The sequence below is a fragment of the Megalops cyprinoides genome, chromosome 10, assembly GCF_013368585.1.
Source record: "Megalops cyprinoides isolate fMegCyp1 chromosome 10, fMegCyp1.pri, whole genome shotgun sequence".
NCBI classification, from domain to species: Eukaryota; Metazoa; Chordata; class Actinopteri; order Elopiformes; family Megalopidae; genus Megalops; species Megalops cyprinoides.
In genome coordinates this window covers 25,121,646-25,142,207 of record NC_050592.1, presented here as the reverse complement: position 1 = coordinate 25,142,207, position 20,562 = coordinate 25,121,646, and the positions used below count along the sequence as shown (strand labels likewise).

The following is a 20,562-nucleotide window of genomic DNA, read 5'->3' as shown; positions in this document are numbered from 1 at the left end:
GATAAAAACGATTTAATAAATAACATTTGCTGGGGAAGTCTCGGCGGGTCCTTGTGGAGAGAGAGAGGAGAGAATAGCGCGCTTCATAACTCCGGGCTGTGTAATCTGCAGTCCGGAGTCGCACGGCGCAGCACTTCCTGGTTTCCAGACATTTATCACGCTACTTGGCGCCCGGGGCAACAGAGGGAGGGGGCGGGGGGGGGAACGAATTAATTAATTAATAGCAAATCACCACATTTTTTTCTTTTTTTGTCCCTTTCTCTTCTTTTGAATCGGGCACTGCGGGAAGTGACCAGAGCAGGGTGGCGGCGGGTGCTTGTACGGGGAGGGGGGGGGGAGTATCACACGCCTCTCAGCGGAGGTTCTTTGGGCCTGCTCGCGTGTCAGCCCAGGGGCTGTTCTTCACGGAGGCGAGCTCAGCCCGTTTTTGATCCTTCTACAAGCAGCGCCGCTTATCCCCAGCGGACGGCGAGCATGCCAAGAGGCTGCAAACGTAGGAAACGCTTCCACCGCCATATTTCCACGCGGGTGCGAGTCCGCTCGGAGAGGTCACGTCCGTTTCTCCTAATTCCAGTGCGCCCCTGTTCGATCTGTTTATAGATTTTTTTTGTTTGTTTGTTGGTTTTTACGCAACCTGGCTGCGTTTTGCTTGGTGAAATTCACAGTGGAAATGTGGTGTAGCTCCACGTTAGACTCCGGGGATTAGCCGTTTGGAGGTCTCACTTGCGCGGCTTGCCCCACATCCTTCAGAGGGCTGGCTGTGCGCTGGAGTTTCTGTCGCTGTGTTCGACGTTGTGGTCCTCTGTGATGAATGAGCGGGTGGCCGCACGTGCCATCCCTTGAGCGTATGGGACCCCCCATGGCTTCACCCGCTGTGCAATTAAACGCGCTCCGTTTCGAGCACCAAAGGTGAAGCTGATACATGTTCTCCAGACCTGTCCAGGGCACGACCCTGGCCTGACCTCTCTCACCCTGCACTAAGTGACCATTAGGCCACATGTCATTGTTATCGTTACACACTTTACATTGCAGTGCATTTACCTTGCACTGGTATGCGTGTAATTAATTATTGTGCAAATACTACTTAAGCGCACCTTTGAAGTTGCAATGTGCTGTGAGTTTTTCATATAGTAAGTGATGTGTATCACAGTGTACATTTACATACGTTATTGTAAAGATTCTCATCCATTGTAATGTAAACTGTTACGAAAGCCAAACTCTCTCATCCTGCTCTTTTCCTTTGACAGGTTGTACTCACATGTGTTTGGAATTCATGGGACTTCATATAATTATACTGCTGTTGATGTTACCAGGCTGCACACGTGACCTTCCTCCAAGGCTCCTGTTACCCTCCTGTAGACTTACTACACTAGTATTAGTATTCCTGTCCAGTTGTTATCTTATTGACAAGATTATGTAAGTAGACTGAAGTACCTTCATTTATATTTGAATTGACAGAACTGGCATTATTTGGTTAATTATTTTAAATAGTTCGGCTTGCTTTTAATTAGTCTGCTGTTAATTGGTAATTAGGAAGAGGCGCATACATATGTGGTGCATTGCTGCAAAAGAGCTGGTAAAGGAGGAGTGCCGATTGCGCGGGCCGGGGCTCCTTCCCCTCTGTGCGCAGACATGTAGAGGTGCGGTTGCTTGGACGCGCTGATGCGCAGACGTGCAGACACGAACGTCGGCTCTGTTACACACGAAGCCGCGGCATGCGGGCCTTGTCAGCAGAGGGAGGCACTGGTTTTGCCTCAGCAACGCAGGAGAACATGTTTCAATTTGAAACGGAAACAGAGAAAGAGAGAGAGAGATGAGCGTGTACGTTCACATGTATATTCACCTTTGTATTTCACACATAATACTCTCACAACACTACAAGTGATTCCTGCCCTGCTAAAACATTCAATCTGAGAGGACAAGGAGAGAAACAGAAATAAAGAGAGAGACATAGGGGTGTGTTTTGAGAGCTGTGACAACATTTGAGAGCCGATCTGGCCGTCATGCGTTCGTGGGATCTCTGACGCTCGATCGATGCCACGCTCGTCCCCAGGGGACGGGTTGGGAAGAGGGGTTGAGATGGCCTTTCAGTTAGATGTGAGAGTAGCCCCCTCCTCATGACTCAGGGGCCACTGCTGTGTGTCAGACCCTTTATGCTATATCTCACTCAGTGTAAGAGGTGTTCCAGTAGGACATCGGGTTCATTATACTTCGGGGATTCCATTTCTGCCGGCTTGGGTGATTTTTATTCTGCTCCTACAGCGTCGTCGCTATTTCTCTCATTTACATCTGTTGTAAATGGAGTTGTTTCATGCTACAGCTACATGTGGCATTCTGTGCTACACGTTTGTGGTGCTTGAGGTGAGCCGCCCTCCCCCTCTTCAGTCTAAAGCGCTTTGAGATTCTTGAAAGGGGGATGAAAGACTGTGTACACAGCTAATTCCTCGAAAGGCACATTTTCATTGGCTATTCCAACCCAGCTGTCTCTGCGTTTTGTGGAGATACGAGTCTCTGTGGATCGGAGCACCTGCGATCCCCCCCCCCCACGAAGGGTATATCATTTGATGTTTGACCTGACGGTTACCGTGCTGCTTCACTGTACGCTTTTGATTCACCTGTGGTGATGAAATATTCTCATTCATTCCCATATAGACAGGTGGGTGGCAGCCTCTAGTGACTCACACCACTAAGGATAACTGCAACAATAAATAGAAGGATAAAATGCGCTAATTGAAGTCGGAATGGACCGAGCCAGTCAGACCACAATGATGTGTATAAAAAACGACTTTGAACGATAACTGTGGCAATCATTTGGATCTCTTTCACAAGGTTTTTTTTTGTATACATCATTCCAATGAAAAGGCTTTGGCCTAGTCATTGCATTAATAAAAAACAGAAATGGATTACTTGAAAGTTGTGATTGACAGACATTGAAGGAAAAACTTTATCTTGTTTTGGTTTATAGCAACATGGTTGTGGTTATGGTTTGTGGTTAACGATGTACACGTGACTGGGTGTTAACTCCTGGCTGTACAGTACAGCTCGTGCACCTGTTGCTGAGAGATCGCTGCTGGTGTGTTTCCTGCAGGGGGCAGCCTGGGACACAGAAGGGGAACAGGGGGAGAGGCAGCCGCCTCATGGCAGGCCGTAGTAACTGAGGAGAAATGCGTGTGGTCGGGCGTGAGGGAGAACGTGCCAACAGTCAGTGTGAGAGTATGTAAATCATAACCAAACCCTGCTGGTGTGCACATGCTGGGTGAGAATAACCCGAGAGAGCAGGGAGACAGGCATTGAGTCAAAGTGCCACTATTGCTCATTGGAATAATGTTGCCATATCGATCGCAGGGGGGGTAATTATGGACAGAACTCATCAGGTCAGAGTGCTGGTGTGGGGGGGGTGTTGGGCGTCCGATTTTGAGTCGCTGTCGAGAGCTGGAGAGTGGTGCATTCGCACGTGACGGATCGCCTCCAGAATTCTCTCCTCTGATTCTTGAACTAACAAGGGAGGCTATTATCCATCAGTAGCCGCCACCCCCCCCCCCCCCCCCCCCCCCCCCCCCCCCCCCCCCCCCCCCCCACCCCCCACCCCCCACCAGAAGGAGATAGCGGTCGCAGATTTAGCCCTCGAACTCCAGAAAGCAAACCGCAGATTCATTCACTCCCATGCAGATAAGCACCTCTCAACAAAAACTCCATTTAGACAAATAAATTCCTGTATGGCTGTTTATCGATCGGGCGGAGGCGGCCCTCTCCTGGCGCGATGGATGGGCTGTTGTGTTTTCACTCGGTGATGGATAGATCTGTGGCGCCGCCGAGCGTGATCGGGGTTTCTCACTTTTCTGTGATCTGATCTGATTCACGAATAAAACCGAAAAAGCAATCGTGTAAACCTGTACTGTTACCTGTCGACACAAACAATGAAGCGGAAAAATAACTTCACCTGTGCAATTTGTGGCCGTAATTGTTTGACTGTGGGTGTAGTCAGTCCAGTGGCCGTCTCCAGACGCAGTTTTTGTGACCACTTTGCTAAATTAATGATATATTTTAAGTGGCAGATTTGGTCTGAGGTGGGAGCCACACTGCAAAAATTGAACAGGCAGTTCTGTACTGGTCTGTGTAGTCAGTGAAATGTTTTCATGGTGGTGATTTCCTAGAGGCCTGTGTTGAAAATATGGGTTCTGCCCAGCTGAACAGGCATTCACAGGTACCAGTCAAAAGCACCCCACCATTGAAAATAGCATTGAGGTATAGCTGACCAATTACGATTGGTTGGTTGGTTTATTGATTGATTGATTGATTGATTGATTGATTGAGTGATTGATTTTTTTATTGATTGAGTGATTGATTTTTTTTAATTTAGCTATCTTGCACACCATGGTATCAGCCCACAGGGGTTTATAAGACGCTATTAATCTGAAGTGCATTCATTAGGACATTAGGATACTCTGGATACTAAAAAATGCAGCTCTGGTAACAGCGGATAGAAGCATCTCTCCGGCATTGAGTGAGCTGATGAAATGAACTGCCAGCTCCTGTAGTCTCACTGGCGAGGTGGTTGCTGTGAAACCGCAGCTCTGATTAATGCGGTGTTGGAAATGGGTTTGCTATTTATACGGTCAGCAGGATGAGAGATGCTGTTATTTGTGCGGGTCGGAAACAGGTTTGGTTCCGGTGCGGTCAGAGCAGGGTCAGGAGTACGGCCCCGGCTGTTAGGCCAGAGACAGCGAGCTAATGGGTGGCAGATGAGGCTGAAGAGGTAGCAGATGTTTACCCAAACGGGGTGAGCACACCCCCCCCCCCCCCTGCCAACCCTCATGGAGCTGTAGTGGACTGCACAGCTGGCTTCAGGACTGAGGTTCGCCCCCCCAACCCAAATAACCTCAACTCACCACAGATGTTCATTAAAGCGTTTGCCATCGAATCTGTGCGTATGTCTCGAACCTGCTTCCAGGGAATGACGGCCAAGCCAGCATCCCGATCCCAGCCAGAGTGTTGCGTGGCTACTGTTCAGGGAACAAACCCAGGCTGACAGACTGGGCCAGACACTCCTCCCGCTCATTAACAGAAAGGAACAGAAAAGCACTCTTTCCCCCTCTGCATCTTCTTTTACTTCCTCTAGCACCACACAGTGTGGTTTGGGAGTTATCTCAGGCTCCGCAAGCTGACTGGGCCTCCTTTCTGTTGAGGGTGTTTCTTAATTTCTTTTAATTGCGACTGGTTCATATTCCTAGTGCTCTGTGGGTCTTTTGCATTGGAGCTGGTGTCTTGTGTGTGTGTATGTATGTGTGTGGTGAGTGCGTGCGTGTATGCACGTATGGATGTTTAGACCGTGTAGACCCTACGTGTGTGTGTGTATGTGTGCGCGTGTGCGTGTATGTGTGTGTGGTGTGCTGTGCTGTGATGTGGTGTGCGTGTGTGCTGTACTTGTGTGTGTCGTGCGTGTGCATGTGCGTGTGTGTGGTGTGCGTGCATGCTGTAGTTGTGCGTTTCGTGTGTCTGTCTGAGGGTTCAGCTTGCGTGCGTGCGTGCGTGCGTGTGTGTATTTGGGGGGCGGTAGGTGTTGCGCCTGGCCCCGCAGCAGTATTATAAACTCAGTGTTTGAGATGCAGAGACGAGCTCTAATTACACAGCCTGTGAGTGTGGAACCTCTTCTCCCGATTCCAAATGACTTTCTCCTTTCTCATCTGCATAATTTAACATGCATAGGTGGGCCGCTGAAATACACGACTCCACCACAGTGCAAATTAACCCTCTTAAGACTGATCAGCTCCCGCGCGCTCGGCCACCAGCACGCTAATTGCCTCCTGGATTTGTCTAATGAAAAATAACACACTTTGCCCAGTTTAGAGGCATGACCTTTCATCAAAGGCCCCTATTTCTCCCTTCATACGAGGCTATTTGCAATCTTCGGTCACATCGGATATTAATTGCGTGGCGTTCAGCTCGCCTTATTCTAATAGAAATGGGCTGATCCCGGGTCCTTGTTATCTACTGGACAATAACGGAGGGGGAATGGCGTTTGTCACTCCTTCTACATAAGGCTTTGTTTCATTGCCGTCTCTGTATGATTTGCAGCCTGATTGAATGTTCATGTTATACGCACTGCTATGCTGCTGTGTGTGTGCGTGCATGCATGCATGTGTGTGAATATGCATGCATGTGAGTGTGTGTGTGTGTGTGTGTGTGTGTGTGTGTGTGTGTATGCATGCGCACCTGCATGGGTTTATACTGCTGAAACTCCTTCCCTGAAAGCATTAGTGAGATAATGAGCATTTGCGATGAAGCACAGGTATTCAGAACTCTTTCGGCAAACATGCCTCGTCCCATCAGGCCAGAGCGGCGCTTGCATCATCCCACCTGCCATCTGCATGGAGGAAATGAAGTTCTGTGGTAAGCAGTGAAAAGGGACACATCTGCACCCACCTCGCGGAACAAACAGCTATTGGCGGGCGGAGCAGGTTTTTGTGGATACCTGAAGTTAAGCACAGGTCCCTCCCCCACAAAGCTGCTGCGTGCGGGTACACGATTATGAGGCCAAGAAACAGGCCTCATCCGCCAGGACTGCTGTCAGCAGTCAGTGACATCATCAGTGCCCGACCCCTGACGGTCCCGCTGCGGCTGGCGGGGCGCAGCGCAGTTCTTCCTTTTCGGGAACGAGGCCGCGGTTACCCCTTCCTGGTTTCACTCCACCACATTTCCTATAATGGAAGTGCAGGAGGCGCCAACAGCCTGGATCTGCAGAGCACAAGGCAGCTGTGAGAGATTCTCCCGCAGAATCGGCGAGAGTTTCTCGTCCCTGATTCACAGGGAGACCCAGACCGCCGCTGTCACCTCGGTTAGACCCTGCTGGCAGACACTCAAGGACGCGTGCGTTTTTCAAGGCTGTCTCCAGACTCACAGCCATGAATTAATTAGCCACTAATTATCTGTGGACCCGAAACGATTGTGATAAACGCCTCTAGTTATTGTGTTTCTAGGTAACAACAGAAGAGACAAAACAAAACAAAACATCAGACCTTTTTTTCCCCCAGATTAGCAGTTTGCAAAATCATGTGAATGTAGCAAATCTGAGGATTAAGCTCCTGGGACTAATCCCTGCTCACCAGGGGGTTGTGTGTTTTATCGCCCCTGACTAGAGGGGTTACCCTGACACCCTGTTGGTGAGCTTCTACGCTTCGATTGATCCAGAGAGCGAGTGCAGTCGTATGCATCGGGCCCAGAAGTCGGACGTGTTTTGATGCCGTAGCTGACATTATTGCGTAGGGGATGTGAGGTTTTATTGATTGTCTACCATCTCTCTGATGTGTACATGTTGTCTTCCCACTCTTTCACTCTGTGCCTAGTGTGGGTCATTGATTGATGCAGAGCTGGAGGAGTCTGCATTGTCTGGTGTTTCATCTCGTGCGTTAATATAAATGTTATGAAATCTGCGTTGATATATAGTACAGCATGAGTGGAACGTTTCCTGGGTCACACATTATGCATGTTGTTTCTTAACCTTCGGAAGGATCTCATTTTTTAAGTCTTGGCACTGAGCAAATGAAACTATCAAGTTGCTGTTGGCAAAAAAAAAAAAAATAAAAAAAATCGTGAATCCTTAAAAATTGAGCTGCAAACAAATTGCTGAACCGTTGCATTTTTTGTGCAATTGTTTTTTGTTTTTTTTTTTTAATTTATTGTGACAGGTTGAGGCACCAGGTTTAGCAATTTGATATATTAACACCATATATGATTAAGTATGTGAAGAACATTTAACTGCACAGATCTGGAGCCAGTAGATCTAGGCCCATTCTGTGTGTGGCTACTTTGTAGATCTGGAGTCAGTCCAGGCTGACTCACAATTGCGTGTAAGAGTGCAGGGCTCCTCAACGAGCTAGTTCTCGCACGCCCGCTCGCCCACGCGCACAGCGCGCGTAATTTTTAAAGCCCTGACCTTTCGCCATCAGATGATATTAATCTCATTGAACTCTCCATATCCCTGTTAAATCCCTATTAATTTCCAGGGCCGTGCCTCATCAGTTATCCAGAGCCGCACTGATTATTACAAACCTGTGTAAACCATGATAAATGTGTGCGATTGCGCCCGTCCACATGCTCCCGTAATACAGGGATTCGTCCTCCTCGGCTTCATCTGCGCTCAGCCAGCATCAAACCTGCAAACACAACCAGGAGCTGGGACAAGTGAGCTGTTAAAAGATGCATCTACACGCTGAATTCAGCTCTTGCATTTTCTTTTTACATTATTACATTACATTATTGTCATTTAGCAGACGCTGTTACCCAGAGCGACTTCCAGAGCAATAGAACTTAAGTGTATCCATTCAAGATGAATGAGCAACAGTGTCAGACCAGGCTAACAACGCTCCCAGTCCAGTGAGTGTGAGGATAACACTATTAAAGCTCTAACACAAGTTAATTTGTGTGTTAACAACCTGACTAGACAAGGGAAGCCAAGTATACCACCATACATAGTCTACCATAGTTCCTAGATCATTGAATCCAAAACACATTGCAATGCTGCACATAAAATAAACAGCAGGTACTACAAGCAGCAGGTGTTGGGGGGCAGGGATGGAGGTGGAAACCGAGAAGCAGTCTGAAGAGGTGGGTCTTCAGTCTGTGTCGGAAGATGGCCAGTGATTCCGCTTTTTAGGCTTCCTCTCCTCCGTGACGGAGCCCGTAAGCGTGTGAGCGAGCGATTCTGTTTTTATTTGTGTCTTTTTATCGAGCGGGATCAGCAGGTGGGGTTAGCAGGTGACGCACTGCGAGAGGCGGTTTTTAGGCTCCGCGGTGCAGGGAAGCACAGAGAACAGTGCCGGGGGGGAGGCGGCGGCTGCTCTCTCTCCCACAAAATAAACGCAATCAATTGTGGCACGTCGGCCGTTTGCAAAGTGCCCTCTGTGCCTACCACAAAGGTTGAAGGAGAGAGGGAGAGAGAGAGAGAGACAACCTGAGGGAACATGTGACCGCATGCAGGACCCCTCTCTTTTGCGTTGGTCTCTCCCTCTCTATCTATCTCTCTCCCTCTCTCTCCCCACGCCCCCGCTGTCTGTACAATTACCTTACAGCACTTAGATAGGACGAGAGAGAGAGAGGGAGAGCTCCTTTTCTTTCATCTCATAACTGTCTTATATTTCTGCTATCGATTGTTTTTGTCTGAGTATTGACTGTTTTGCAAGGTCGGCCTTGCCTCGCTGTAATAGGAAAATTGCTCCCCTTTCTAGCACGAATCCTCTATCAGATTTGCACTGGAGGGCCTGCAGTGACCTTCCGCAGTGATGACAGGAGGGAATTAGCCACCAGGGGGTGGGGGCCTATTATGTTAAGGAAGGGTGTGGGTAACCAGAAGCTCTGAGGGTCAGATCCCCTAGGGGGCCGCCAGCGTTGTGCTGTCGAGCAATGTGCTCAACTGGAATCGTTTCATTAAATATACTCAGCTGTATGAATGGGCACAGTGTAAAACAGGCTGTGGGAAAGGGCATTTGGTAAAAGGCTGAGTACTTGGTATCTGCTCAGTGTGACAGGCAGTGGTGTTTGAGTGTTTAATATTCGCATGGTTCTGCTGATGATGGTATCCCTCACTGGGATGATCAGGTGATGTTTGCTCCTTGCTGAGTGTTCGGTATCCCCCCCCGTGTTGCAGGTGATGGTGTTTGTGCATGCCCGCAATTCCACGGTGAGGACCGCCATGAGCCTGATCGAGATGGCCAAGAACCGTGGAGAGTCAATGCTCTTCCTGCCGGACCAGGGCCCCGACTATGGCCAGTGTGAGAAGCAGGTAAGGACGAGCTGCGTGCTTTGAATGCTCGTGTGTGCTGGACATTTCAGCTGCAGCTGGAAAGTGCTGGGGGCAGGTGTGTTCAGTCACAGATAGTATAGTATAATATAGACAGATTATAGACAGGTATGTTCAGTCACAAGTAGAATGTGTAATATAGATGGGTGTGTATCGTCAGGAGTGATAAGGTAGTACGTCTTATGTTAGATGCCGTTTCCTTTGAATATGATAGGTATGTACACACCTGGGTCCATAATTCAGTCCCTTAGTTGTTAGGTAGAGGGCTCGTAGGCGAATAGCACATGTTTCTGTCTGTAATGTTACAGTAATGGGGATTGAACCTCGTGACATATCAGCATTCCTTCACTACCAGCCAGTTCACTGAACCATGCCTCAGCGTGAAGACCACACTGACGGGGGAGACTCCGATGGTAACACACCAGCCCTCTCCGCAGACTGAATTTTTTTCCACGAGGTTTGCGCAGAACGCTAACTTAATATCGTGTCTTAATATCATAGGGCACGTCGCCGCGGAGCCTTTCGCCTCTCGATCCCGCAAACCCACGCCCCCCCGCGCACCCCGGCTCCGGGGCAGCCACGCGGCATTATTTAGGAGCGTTTATTCATGAGATTTAAAGGAGAGGGAAGGCAGAGAAATTGAGGTCAGTCACCTTCTTAAAGCCCGTTCCTCGGGGGAGCCGGTAAACAAAGTGAGGAAGCGCGGGGGCCAGGCCCGCCGAGGAGAGACACACACCGCAGGAAATTACAGACCTAAGTATCGGACCAACTCCCCGCCAGCTTCCGCGGCTGGCGGGTAAAATATTATCGACCATCTCCGAGCAATTATAAATGCTCGACGTCAATGAGCAATATAGTGTTTTCTTTTTTTTAACCTTGCTTTTCATCCTCAGGGACAATGCTCTCGTTCACATACCAGAAACCGGAGTGTTCCTACGCATCCGGACAGAGCTAATGGGTGCTGTCTGGTGTGTCCCTGCTAGCGCTAACGGTTATCTTTCACCATAACCGGCATTGAGCTCTTTGGGTTGGAAATGACCGCCATACCTTTGAGCAGGGGTCCTTGCTCATTTTACTGCGGTGAAACCAGTGCCCGACGCTGCTCTTTTCCCAGCGGGAAGTGTGTGTTAGCGGTAAAAAAAGTGGGATTTAAATGAATAATAATAGGTGAGGACAGCGGACTGGCGGCGCTGCCTGTAGTGATATCCGTCGGCTGTCACAACAGAGCGGCGGCACAGCACTGTTGGACCAGCACACTCGCGCTCTCTCTGTCTGCATCATTAGCCATCGGCTTCAAGTCTGTAAGCAGAGCCGTGACACTTTACATCACACTGAGCGCAAAATCACCCTCTAACAGGGACGCATCTTCTAGCTCAGCAGACGGCGATTTTTTAAAGTCTCGCTAAACCAGTGAAACCGTTCTTGTCGTTTGGGCCATTTTGCCTGTCTGTCGTAGCCTAGAAGGAGTATCCCGGTAAGCTGAGAAACGCCTTGGGATGCATTTTGTTTGGAAGGGGTAGCTGCGGATTTGAGCCCCACATGTGGCCGTCCTTCGTTCCATTGACCGGGTTCTGAAACCTCTGAGTTGTTTGTGTAATGCTGGACCCTTTGCCCAATCATGGTGAGTATGACCTCCAAAGAAAGAGTGGGCGTCTGGTCCATCCGCCGGTCCGGTCTGGTCCGGTCCGCTCTGGCCTAAATGCAGCTCGTTAGTTACTGTCCAACCTAGCGGCGCGTGACACCTCCGTCGCCGGTCAATACAGCTGGATGATTGATATTATTTATCCGTACATGATACTCTGAGACGGGGATCGATAACGAGCCTCAGAGACACGTCTGAGGCTTGCTCTGTCGTCCCACTGTCCTTTGTGAAATCCCCCCCCCCCACCCCATGAGGTCATTACCGCGCGGCGAAGCCTTCTGCCGTATTCGGCGGCCGCTCATTAACAGCCTGACAGCCCTCCGCTCCTCATCTTCCTCAACCCTAACATCGAGGCCCCCGCGAGCGTGTCAATGTGTGCTCGCATTTGTCTGTCCTTTCTTCCTCTTCCTGCCCTGTCTTCCGTCTTTCCCTGCCTTCGTTCTTCCTCTTCTTCCTTCCAAACCTTCTACCCCCCCCCCCCCCATCCGCCCCCCACTCCCTCCCCAGCTCTCGCTCCTTCCATCCTTTCTTTTACCTATAGCCTTTCATCTCGCGTGAGCGGCTCCTAGTAGAGGAGTTGCATCAGCCGGCGTTCAAAGCCCGTTGTTACCCGCTGTCACTGCCGGCGTCTTGATCATCGGCAGCGCTCGTGAGTGACACCTCGAGTGAAGATTGCCGGAAAGTTGCGGGGCTTTAAAGGGGGACGCTGTGTCGGTGGAGGAAGGGTGGCGTGTCGGTGGACAGCGCGCGAGAGCGCGGAGAATGGGCCTCCTCAGTATTCCGCCCGACACTCGACGTGATTGAGAGGTACTTCACACGTAATTACGAGTTGTCAGCTCGCGATCTCGTCAACAGGCAGATCAAAGGAACGTGTCGTCTGAGAGATGAGCATTACTTAGGCTACATTAATATCTGCAAAGCAGCCGGATCTCTGTCACAAAACGAATTGAATGTAATCAAAATAGTATTTGAAATGCATCTCTGTTTCAGATCTTTCAAAGTTTTCCTGTAGAGAGGTGGGGAAGGAGGAAAAAAAATCTTCAAACAGAAACACTCCAACAGGGACAGAGTAGTGCTCTTTAAATGATGTTTTCTGCTAATGTGGGATGTGCAGTGTACAAAATCGCAAATTCTTTGATGCAGCCTTCTCTGTTTTTTATTAAAAGAACACTTCATGCGGGAAAAATAATCTTTCCCAGAATTCCATCCGACAGATTCTTTCTGTTTGATCCCAGAATTTGATTCCCCAGGTTCTTTGTTAGTCTTTTTTTTGTCCTCCCAGAATCCCCTTTTCTGGGTTCTACACATTTTATCCTCCAATTACATTCAGGTTCAAGGTGTTTGGTTCTCAGAATCCCTCTAACTAACAGTCAGCATGAGCAAAGCCGATTTGAAAAGCCGAATGAAAGCTGAGGTGACCAGGCCTTCAACCCTTTATTGTCATTGCTGTGTTGCTTCATAACTGAGCTTTAACGCACGGAACATGAGACACAGGTTATGCCCCGCAGGGTCGACCAGCTCTATCCATAAAGCCTTGCTCTTGGCCTGCCCCTTCACTCGGGGTCATTCCGGCTCCATGTTACCATGGCAAAATTTAAATGCTCAGTCCTTTTACATACTCTTTCTGTTGTTTTTGTTGCTGTTTTTTTTTTTTTTGGTTGTTGTTTTTTTTTTTTCCTTCAGGCTAGTCAGTAAGTTTGACTCCCAAATACAGTGAATTTCTTCCCTAGCTGTAGAAAACATAAATTGAATTTGTTTTATGTTGCTAGACACCGTAACCTCACTCGCACTGATATGCTTGCAGGGATGATAACAGGCACTGTTCTCAAACATGGTCAAATAAATTCTGAAGCAAAGGGGGTAGTGAAACTCTTTTAAAAAAAATCAGTATGAAGTTTTAAATCCATAGAGAAATAAAGCTGTGTGTATATATTTATTTAGGAATGATGTATAAATTGAAATGTATTTTTGTAGCAGCTTGCACAGTGTAATAATGCTGAGAGTGAACTTGAGTGTGTGCAAGTGTGGGGTGCACAGTTTCAGAACATGAGGTGCTTTATTGACCTAGGGAGTAGGTGGGTTTGGGAGATGCGTGGGTCTCTGTCTATTTTGAGTTCTATTTCCATATTTAAATTTCGCCAACAGCTTGATTTTGATAAATTTAGTAACCTTTCAGCACTATTCCCTGGTGCACTGCCAAGATTAATGCCTGCCTCGGTGCCCTCCGTAATCTTATTCTATTTATGAGAGATTTATATAAATATAAAGATCAATTCATTCTCTCCACTTTAAAAAGCAAAGACAGAAAAAAAAAGAAATGCGCACAAGAGATTATGCTGCATCTAAAAATAATATTACGTTTGGGTCTCCAGAGGAAAAGGGAGGCAATAAATAAATGAACAAATGCTGGTGCGCCAGTCAAATGACCTGCATGTCAGTTGATGGGGGCTTGCGTCACCGAGGCGGTGATTGACAGGTCGTGACACTGTCCAGCACCACACTCTTCATTCAGTAATTTTCCACTGGGACTTGCCATCTACTTCTGACTTCATCCGTCTGCTGTAGGAGGACATATGGGGGCATATGCAATATGTATATGTACATGTGTGTATTATGCTGCGCACAGAGAAAGGCATTAAAGCCGGAATGCATCTGGGTAGCAATGTTGACGGAAGAAAAATGAAGCTATTGAAAGAATACAAAAATAATTCAAATGTTGCGCAATGACTGATTTGCGGATGACTTGGACCGTACCATGCAATTTCATGTTAATTCTTCATAGAAGTCTGTGTGACATCTTTTTCTTGTTTATGGTATTCTGAAGACACAATATCTGATATATATATATATATATATAGATATTTTATATTTAAATAATCAAACCGCATACTCTGTGCATGTACAGTAGTCATCTGAAATGACCTTCGGTGTACTAATGAATATATGGTTGTATGCCAAATCTTTGAAAAGGTAATAAAATGCAATCAATTTGTCACATTTCATTCACGGGTTTGAAGGCCCCAGAGTCATTTAGGAGACATGATTTCACAAGAGCCAGTGTATGCTATAACACAGTGATTAGGTCCGTAATTGAATGGAAATGCAGTTTGATGATAAAAGCCGAAAGTGTACTTTTAACTTTAAATGAGTGTCAGTAGCTTTCTTACAATATGTGGATTAGACTTTTCTTCAAACGGATGTGCTGTTTGGATCTGAAGAACAAGCATTCTTCCATTTCACATGCTTTCGCTGTAAAAATCCATCTAGAAGCACCAAATCATCCAAAGCATTAGATCTAATAATCACTTTTCAGTCATCATTACGGAGATGATGATGATGATGGTGGTGGTGGTGATGATGGTGATGATGAAGGTAAAAGAAAATTGGGCTTATTTGTTGGTTCATTGTCATGAATCGTGGTTTAGTGATAGTCGTTTCAGTGTGCCTCGACAAATTTCATTGTATATTATCTATATTATATCCAGTATGAGATATGAAATATGTGCCATTGTATATTAAATGACAGATGAAAAAGATAATAAAAGCAAAATAGGAGAAGCAGGCATATCTTGTAAGTATTGTTTGTACACTAATACTATGGAAATACCAGTGAAATACAAAGAACTTTTGGAACTGCATTACTAACTGTCATGCCTCTGAGTTTCCCTCTGTCTCTTAATGTGAGTTCTTTCAGCCTTTGATTTGTTGGAGGAGCACTGATCATTTCCTCTGTGATATTCGACAGGTTGGGATATGAGTGAGGAGAACATCTTTTGAGGCTGTCAAATTGAATCTTTCAGGTGCATGTTACGCCATATCGCTTTCACTTTGTACTCTTGGACACAGAAAGGGAGTTTCTTCCAACTCAGATACATTTTTATGTACATTTTTGGGCGGCAAGGTAGCATAGTGGTTAGGAGCAGGGCTTATAACTGAAAGGTTGCCAGTTCAGGTCCCTGCTGGGGCACTGCTGTTGTACCCGTGGGAAAGATACTTAACCCGGAGTTGCCTCAGGATAAATTGCTCTGGATAAGATTGTCTGCTAAATGACAATAAGGTAATGTAATTTTTTTTCTGTTACTTCATCGGCTAAGAACAGCATTCCATGGTTTGGTCGTCAAGTGACAGCATTGTCATTCCACTGGCTTGCACGCCACATTGCGTGTTTTTTCACATTATTAGGAACTGTAGGACTTTCCCATTTCCATGGCAGACAAATTAAAGTGACACCACGCAACAGGTGTGAAAGGGTCTCATACATCACAGCCATCACGGGCGTACTGGCGTTATTGCAGTGCAGACGCAAAGCCGACGAACATCACCATACACCTGCGCTCTCAAAGACAGCTCCGTTTAAAAAAAAAAAAAAAAAGTTTCAAAGTTGTTATTAAAAAGCCCTTGATTGATGTGACGGAGCGGATTAGCGGAGGTTTTTTTCTCTTTTTTTTTTTTTTCTTTCGGTCCTAATTATCCCGCTGCTTTCCTGCTGCGCCGGGGTGGGCACGGATGAAAGGGCCTCTCACCTCTCCCTGTTTGTTTGTTTCTCTCTCTCTCTCTCTCCATCCCCCCGTCGTGGCTTTCGGAGCGGAGGCGCTGTACTGCGGAGGCGCCGGCCGCGAACCTCCCTCCAGCCCAGAGATCACCACCCACCGCCTACGGAGAACGATAATGCATCGCTCATTTGTGTATGGAAATTGCCGGCACATTAATATTTATGGCCGTTTTAATCTCCCTTTCGCATATGTACTGAATTGCGGCACCTATAAGGTCAATTATATAATTTAGCATTATTTATCCTACTTAGAAGTCACAAGTGATTCCTCTACACAATTTTTTGCCGATAATCGCTAATATGTTTTACCTCTCGTTTTTTGAAGCGGCTGTCCATCAAGCTCGCATATCATAATGCACCCCATTTGAATAATTGACAGTGAAAAATAACAAGAGCAACGCGTGTTTATTAATCTCTTATCCTCTTCAGCTTTAGATGAATTGCGCCGGCTTGCAGAAGTGTCCGTCCACCGAAAGGTTTGAAATGTAAGATAAGTGGCGAGCCGCGTGAGCTTTCTGATTGCTATCGATTGTTTCTAGGTTTTTTTAGCGCTGCGTGTCAGATGGCGTTTTGCGTTTACCTGCGGCTTGTACAGATTGGGGCGTTTGTAACTTTGACGAGGTGTCGGTGACGGGTTTTTTGGGTAGTTTTGGGCCGTTTTTGGCGCAGCTTTGTTCAGAATGTTTACTTTTTGAAAAGGGGCTGTTTGGGTTGTGTTGAATGTTTGTGTATGGTATTTCAGCGTGAGTATATAGAGTTGAGGGAGTGTTTGTGTTGTGTCCAGGTGTTTGTGTGGGTGCTGATTAAGGGTTGTTTGTCTGTGTAGGGATCAAGCCGGGGCACCTGACAGGTGATTTGAGGGGTGTGAGGTCATATCCCAGCAGGGATCCAATTTAAAATTGATGTGGTTATGAATAAAATGTTTTCCCCTCTATTACAGTAAAAAAAGAAACCACAGTCAAAATGGCTTTGTGAATGAGTTTGCAATTTTGAGCTGAGTGCCGTGATATTTTTAGAGTTTTCCCTCAATATGTTCCTCACAGAAATGGCAGGAATTGGCAATGTGTTGAGCCTCATTACACCGTGGTTTGGGAGGAGGTCAGAGGTCAGATCCACCCTGTTGCTGGATCATTGCTGTCGTGTCGAGGCCCTGTCTGAAACATTCAGGGCTGATTGCTTGGCCTGGCCGTTATTGTATTGCCTACAGTATAATGATGTTCTTAATGACCGTTTTTGAATGTAGAACAGGAAGCTGGCTTGCGTAGTTTAGATTCCAGGTAGGTTTCCATTATCCTTTTTTTTGTTACTCTGACGTGTGTGCTCAGTTACAAGGGCTGATCGACTTACATGCAAGCCCACACACTGTCAGTGTTGCTGAAGAGTGAGCAGCAAAAAAAAAAAAAAAATGGAAAGAAAAAAGTGTGAAAGGAGTACATGCCATCTCCGAAAACGGTGAACAACCAGCCTTACTTTTTTATTTCACATTCTTGGGGGGGAAACCAAAAGTTAATGGCAAGCGAACTAAGTCCAAATAAAATTTGCAGTATGAAACTGAGATTTCCACTCTGCATCTCGTAGCAAGTGGACTATAGAAATGAATTTGAATTTACTGAAGTTGTTGGAAGAGGAGGTGGCTGCTTGTTGCTGTGAGCTTAATCACTTATGCAGATACACACACTCACATGAGCATATACACCCGGGCATGCATGCATAGCCACCGATAAAGTAGGATATGTTCTATGATCGCCTGCACAGGAGTTATATCACTGTCAAGGGATGCCTGTTATAGGTGTGTTACCTTGAAAACTGGCTGCAGCCAGGGGAAGGGATTCAATTGGGAACTGGGTTAGACAGGAAGAAAGGAAGAAAGAAAAGAAAGAGAACAGAAGAGTGCACAGTATACAGAAGAGGGCGTATAGAGGAGAGTGAGGTAGTCTTGTAGCAGCACAAGCAATTACGAATGAGAGAGCAAGTGATTCATATTAATTACGCATATTTATTTGTTTTTACTTTTTGCAGACATCTATACAAAGGGCAGAAAAGTGGAGTAAAAGCCACATTTGTGAGAGCGGGTTTGTTCGGTAGAGCCCTGAAGCGGGTGAGTGGGCGACCAGAATCCCCATCATCCCCCGGTCCGCTCGAGCTCAGGCCCCAGTTCCCTGCTCCCCTGACGCCGGGCTCCGCTGCCCAGCGAGCATGCAGGAAGAGAGCTCTCTCCCATTCTCCCTCTCTCCCACTCTCTTCCTAGCACTCTGGCTCTCTGTCTCTCTCAAGAGAGAGTGGGAGGAAGCAAGGGAGGGAGAGAGAGGGACAGTGAGAGTGTGAAAGAGTGGGAGCGGGGGAGTGACGGGGCAAGCGAGAGAGGAAGAGCTTTCGGGGGGCGCACGGTGAAACAGTCGGAGGGTTATTGCGGGAGAAGGGAAATGGGATCAGTGTATGGGTGATGGATGGATGGATGGATTAATAACTGAATACAGGACAGTCTTACACGGTGTTGCTATTTAAGGGGACTGTGTGCTCTCTGTCCAAGGTTGAACGGCTCCATCGTTTTTGTTTTACATAAATGTGTGTGTGTATGTGTGTGTGTGGGTGTGTGTGCTTGTGTGTGTGTGCTTGTGTGTGTGTGTGTATTTGTATGCATGTGTGAGTGATGAGAGGACTGCGGTGTATATATCATGAAAAGGGCTCCACAGACATGGAGCACTCACACAGACAGTCTCATCTCAGTCTGCTGTTGGACGCATGCTCTTGGCCAGCAGCCTGTGATTCTCACATGTAAAACACTGAGATAATGCCAGTTACTATGCCAGCAGACATGTCAGTGACCTGGTATTCTCCTTCTACCCTCCATTTTTCCCTTCCTTCTTTCTCTCTGAGCTCTCTCTCTCTTTCTTTTTGAACTGTGCCTGCTTGGGGTGCATTCTGCCAAACCTTTTAGCCACAGATGACCCCTCCCACCGGGGTGTGTCCGTCCCAGGCATCCCTACAGCGTTGCCTAACCTGGACGTCTGTCCCTCCAAACGGCTTTGATAAATACCCAAGACCTGCCATCGTGCAATTTTACCTTGGATGGATTTCAAGAGCTGCACCTCGCAGTGGAGATAACTTACTGCTTTCACTGGTCTACAGAGGAGAAGAACATCCCTCCTTTTCAGCAGAATACCTGTCCGCGCTCTGAAATCTCACCGTCTTTTCATCTTGTTTTTAATCTCTTCTGCATCTGAGCTTTGTGACCGAACGCACTATGGTGGACTTGAAGAGACACCCAGTGGTGAGGGTGGTGTACTGCAGATGGTGTGCCGTTGGACCGAAGTAACGCAGTAGTGTTACTCCATGCTTCTCGGTATTTTATAACGGCCATGTCCCTTTCAGTTGCCTGGTTTGTTGTGCGTACCACCTCAATAACAAAAGGCATCCTTGTGAAAATATACCAGCTGACTTGTGAAAGACATTCTTATGCAAAGGAATAAATGATTTGCCTTTATTTGGAAAGCACACATGAAAAATGTAGGTGTGCAGCAGCGCCTGAATTGTGACGTGAACTGTTGCGTGCAGGAGACACACCGAGCATGCTCAGAGAGGAGCTGCATGGGCACAGTGATCCCAGGTGCCTCATTTTAAAAGTGAAAAGGAAGAAAAACAAAACACATACACATTGTTTGTCTGAGAGGAACAACACCCCAAAGAGAAGCCCTTTAGCTGGGCTTTAACACCAGAGTGACAACACACCAAAGGCCTTTTAATCAGCCCACGATTATACGACATCTCCCACCCCTACAGCATACACACTGCTCTGCTGCAAAAGGGTCCTTCTCACACACACACACACAGATCTGCACGCCCCACAGACGCACACACACATACACACACATGTATCCGCACACCCCACAGAAGCTCTCTCACACACACACACACACACACACACACACACACACACACACAAACACACACGCACACGCACACACATATATCTGCACACCCCACAGAAGCTCTCACACACACACACACACACACACACATATATCTGCACACCCCACAGAAGCACACACACACGCACACACAGACACAGACACACACACAATAAATGCATGAGCAGTCTGTCGTACCGTGAGCGTGTTTGCACTGTGGGTCTGCACCCGCCTCAGTATGACGGTAAATGAACTGTTTCTGTCAGAGAGATGGGATTCAGTGGAAGACTCAGACATACGCCAGCACTTCAAAAGCTCCGGGGAGCACTTTTCAATAAGGCAGCTCATTTGGATTTATTAAGTGCTGTGTATATTTTGGACAGGATTTTGCATTATATTCAGAAATGCCCCAAAGGCTCTGTAAAGCACGTGTGACAATCTTTAGGTTGTCTGTCTGCAAGGTCTTTTTTGGCCATAAGGGGCATTTTATACAATTACTGACATCTGTAAGCAGAATTCAGATAGCCAGATACTGAAGCCCTGTGAAGCTTTTTTTTATTTTTTTTTTGCAAATGGAAATAGTGTGGGCTTTCTGGGATTATAGGGGGCAGTAATCACTGGGGATGCTATTTCAACACAAGTCATTTCATTAATTCCATATTCA

General features: G+C 47.1%; 1 protein-coding gene across 1 annotated transcript in view; it reads left to right on the top strand.

Annotated features, from left to right (window-relative positions):
- ascc3 (activating signal cointegrator 1 complex subunit 3) overlaps nt 1–20,562 on the top strand; it is a 195,927-nt gene that overhangs the window by 103,580 nt on the left and 71,785 nt on the right. The window contains exon 14 of the mRNA XM_036538487.1: nt 9,644–9,778. Coding sequence (XP_036394380.1) covers nt 9,644–9,778 — 135 coding nt within the window. The remainder of the gene's footprint in view (nt 1–9,643; nt 9,779–20,562) is intronic.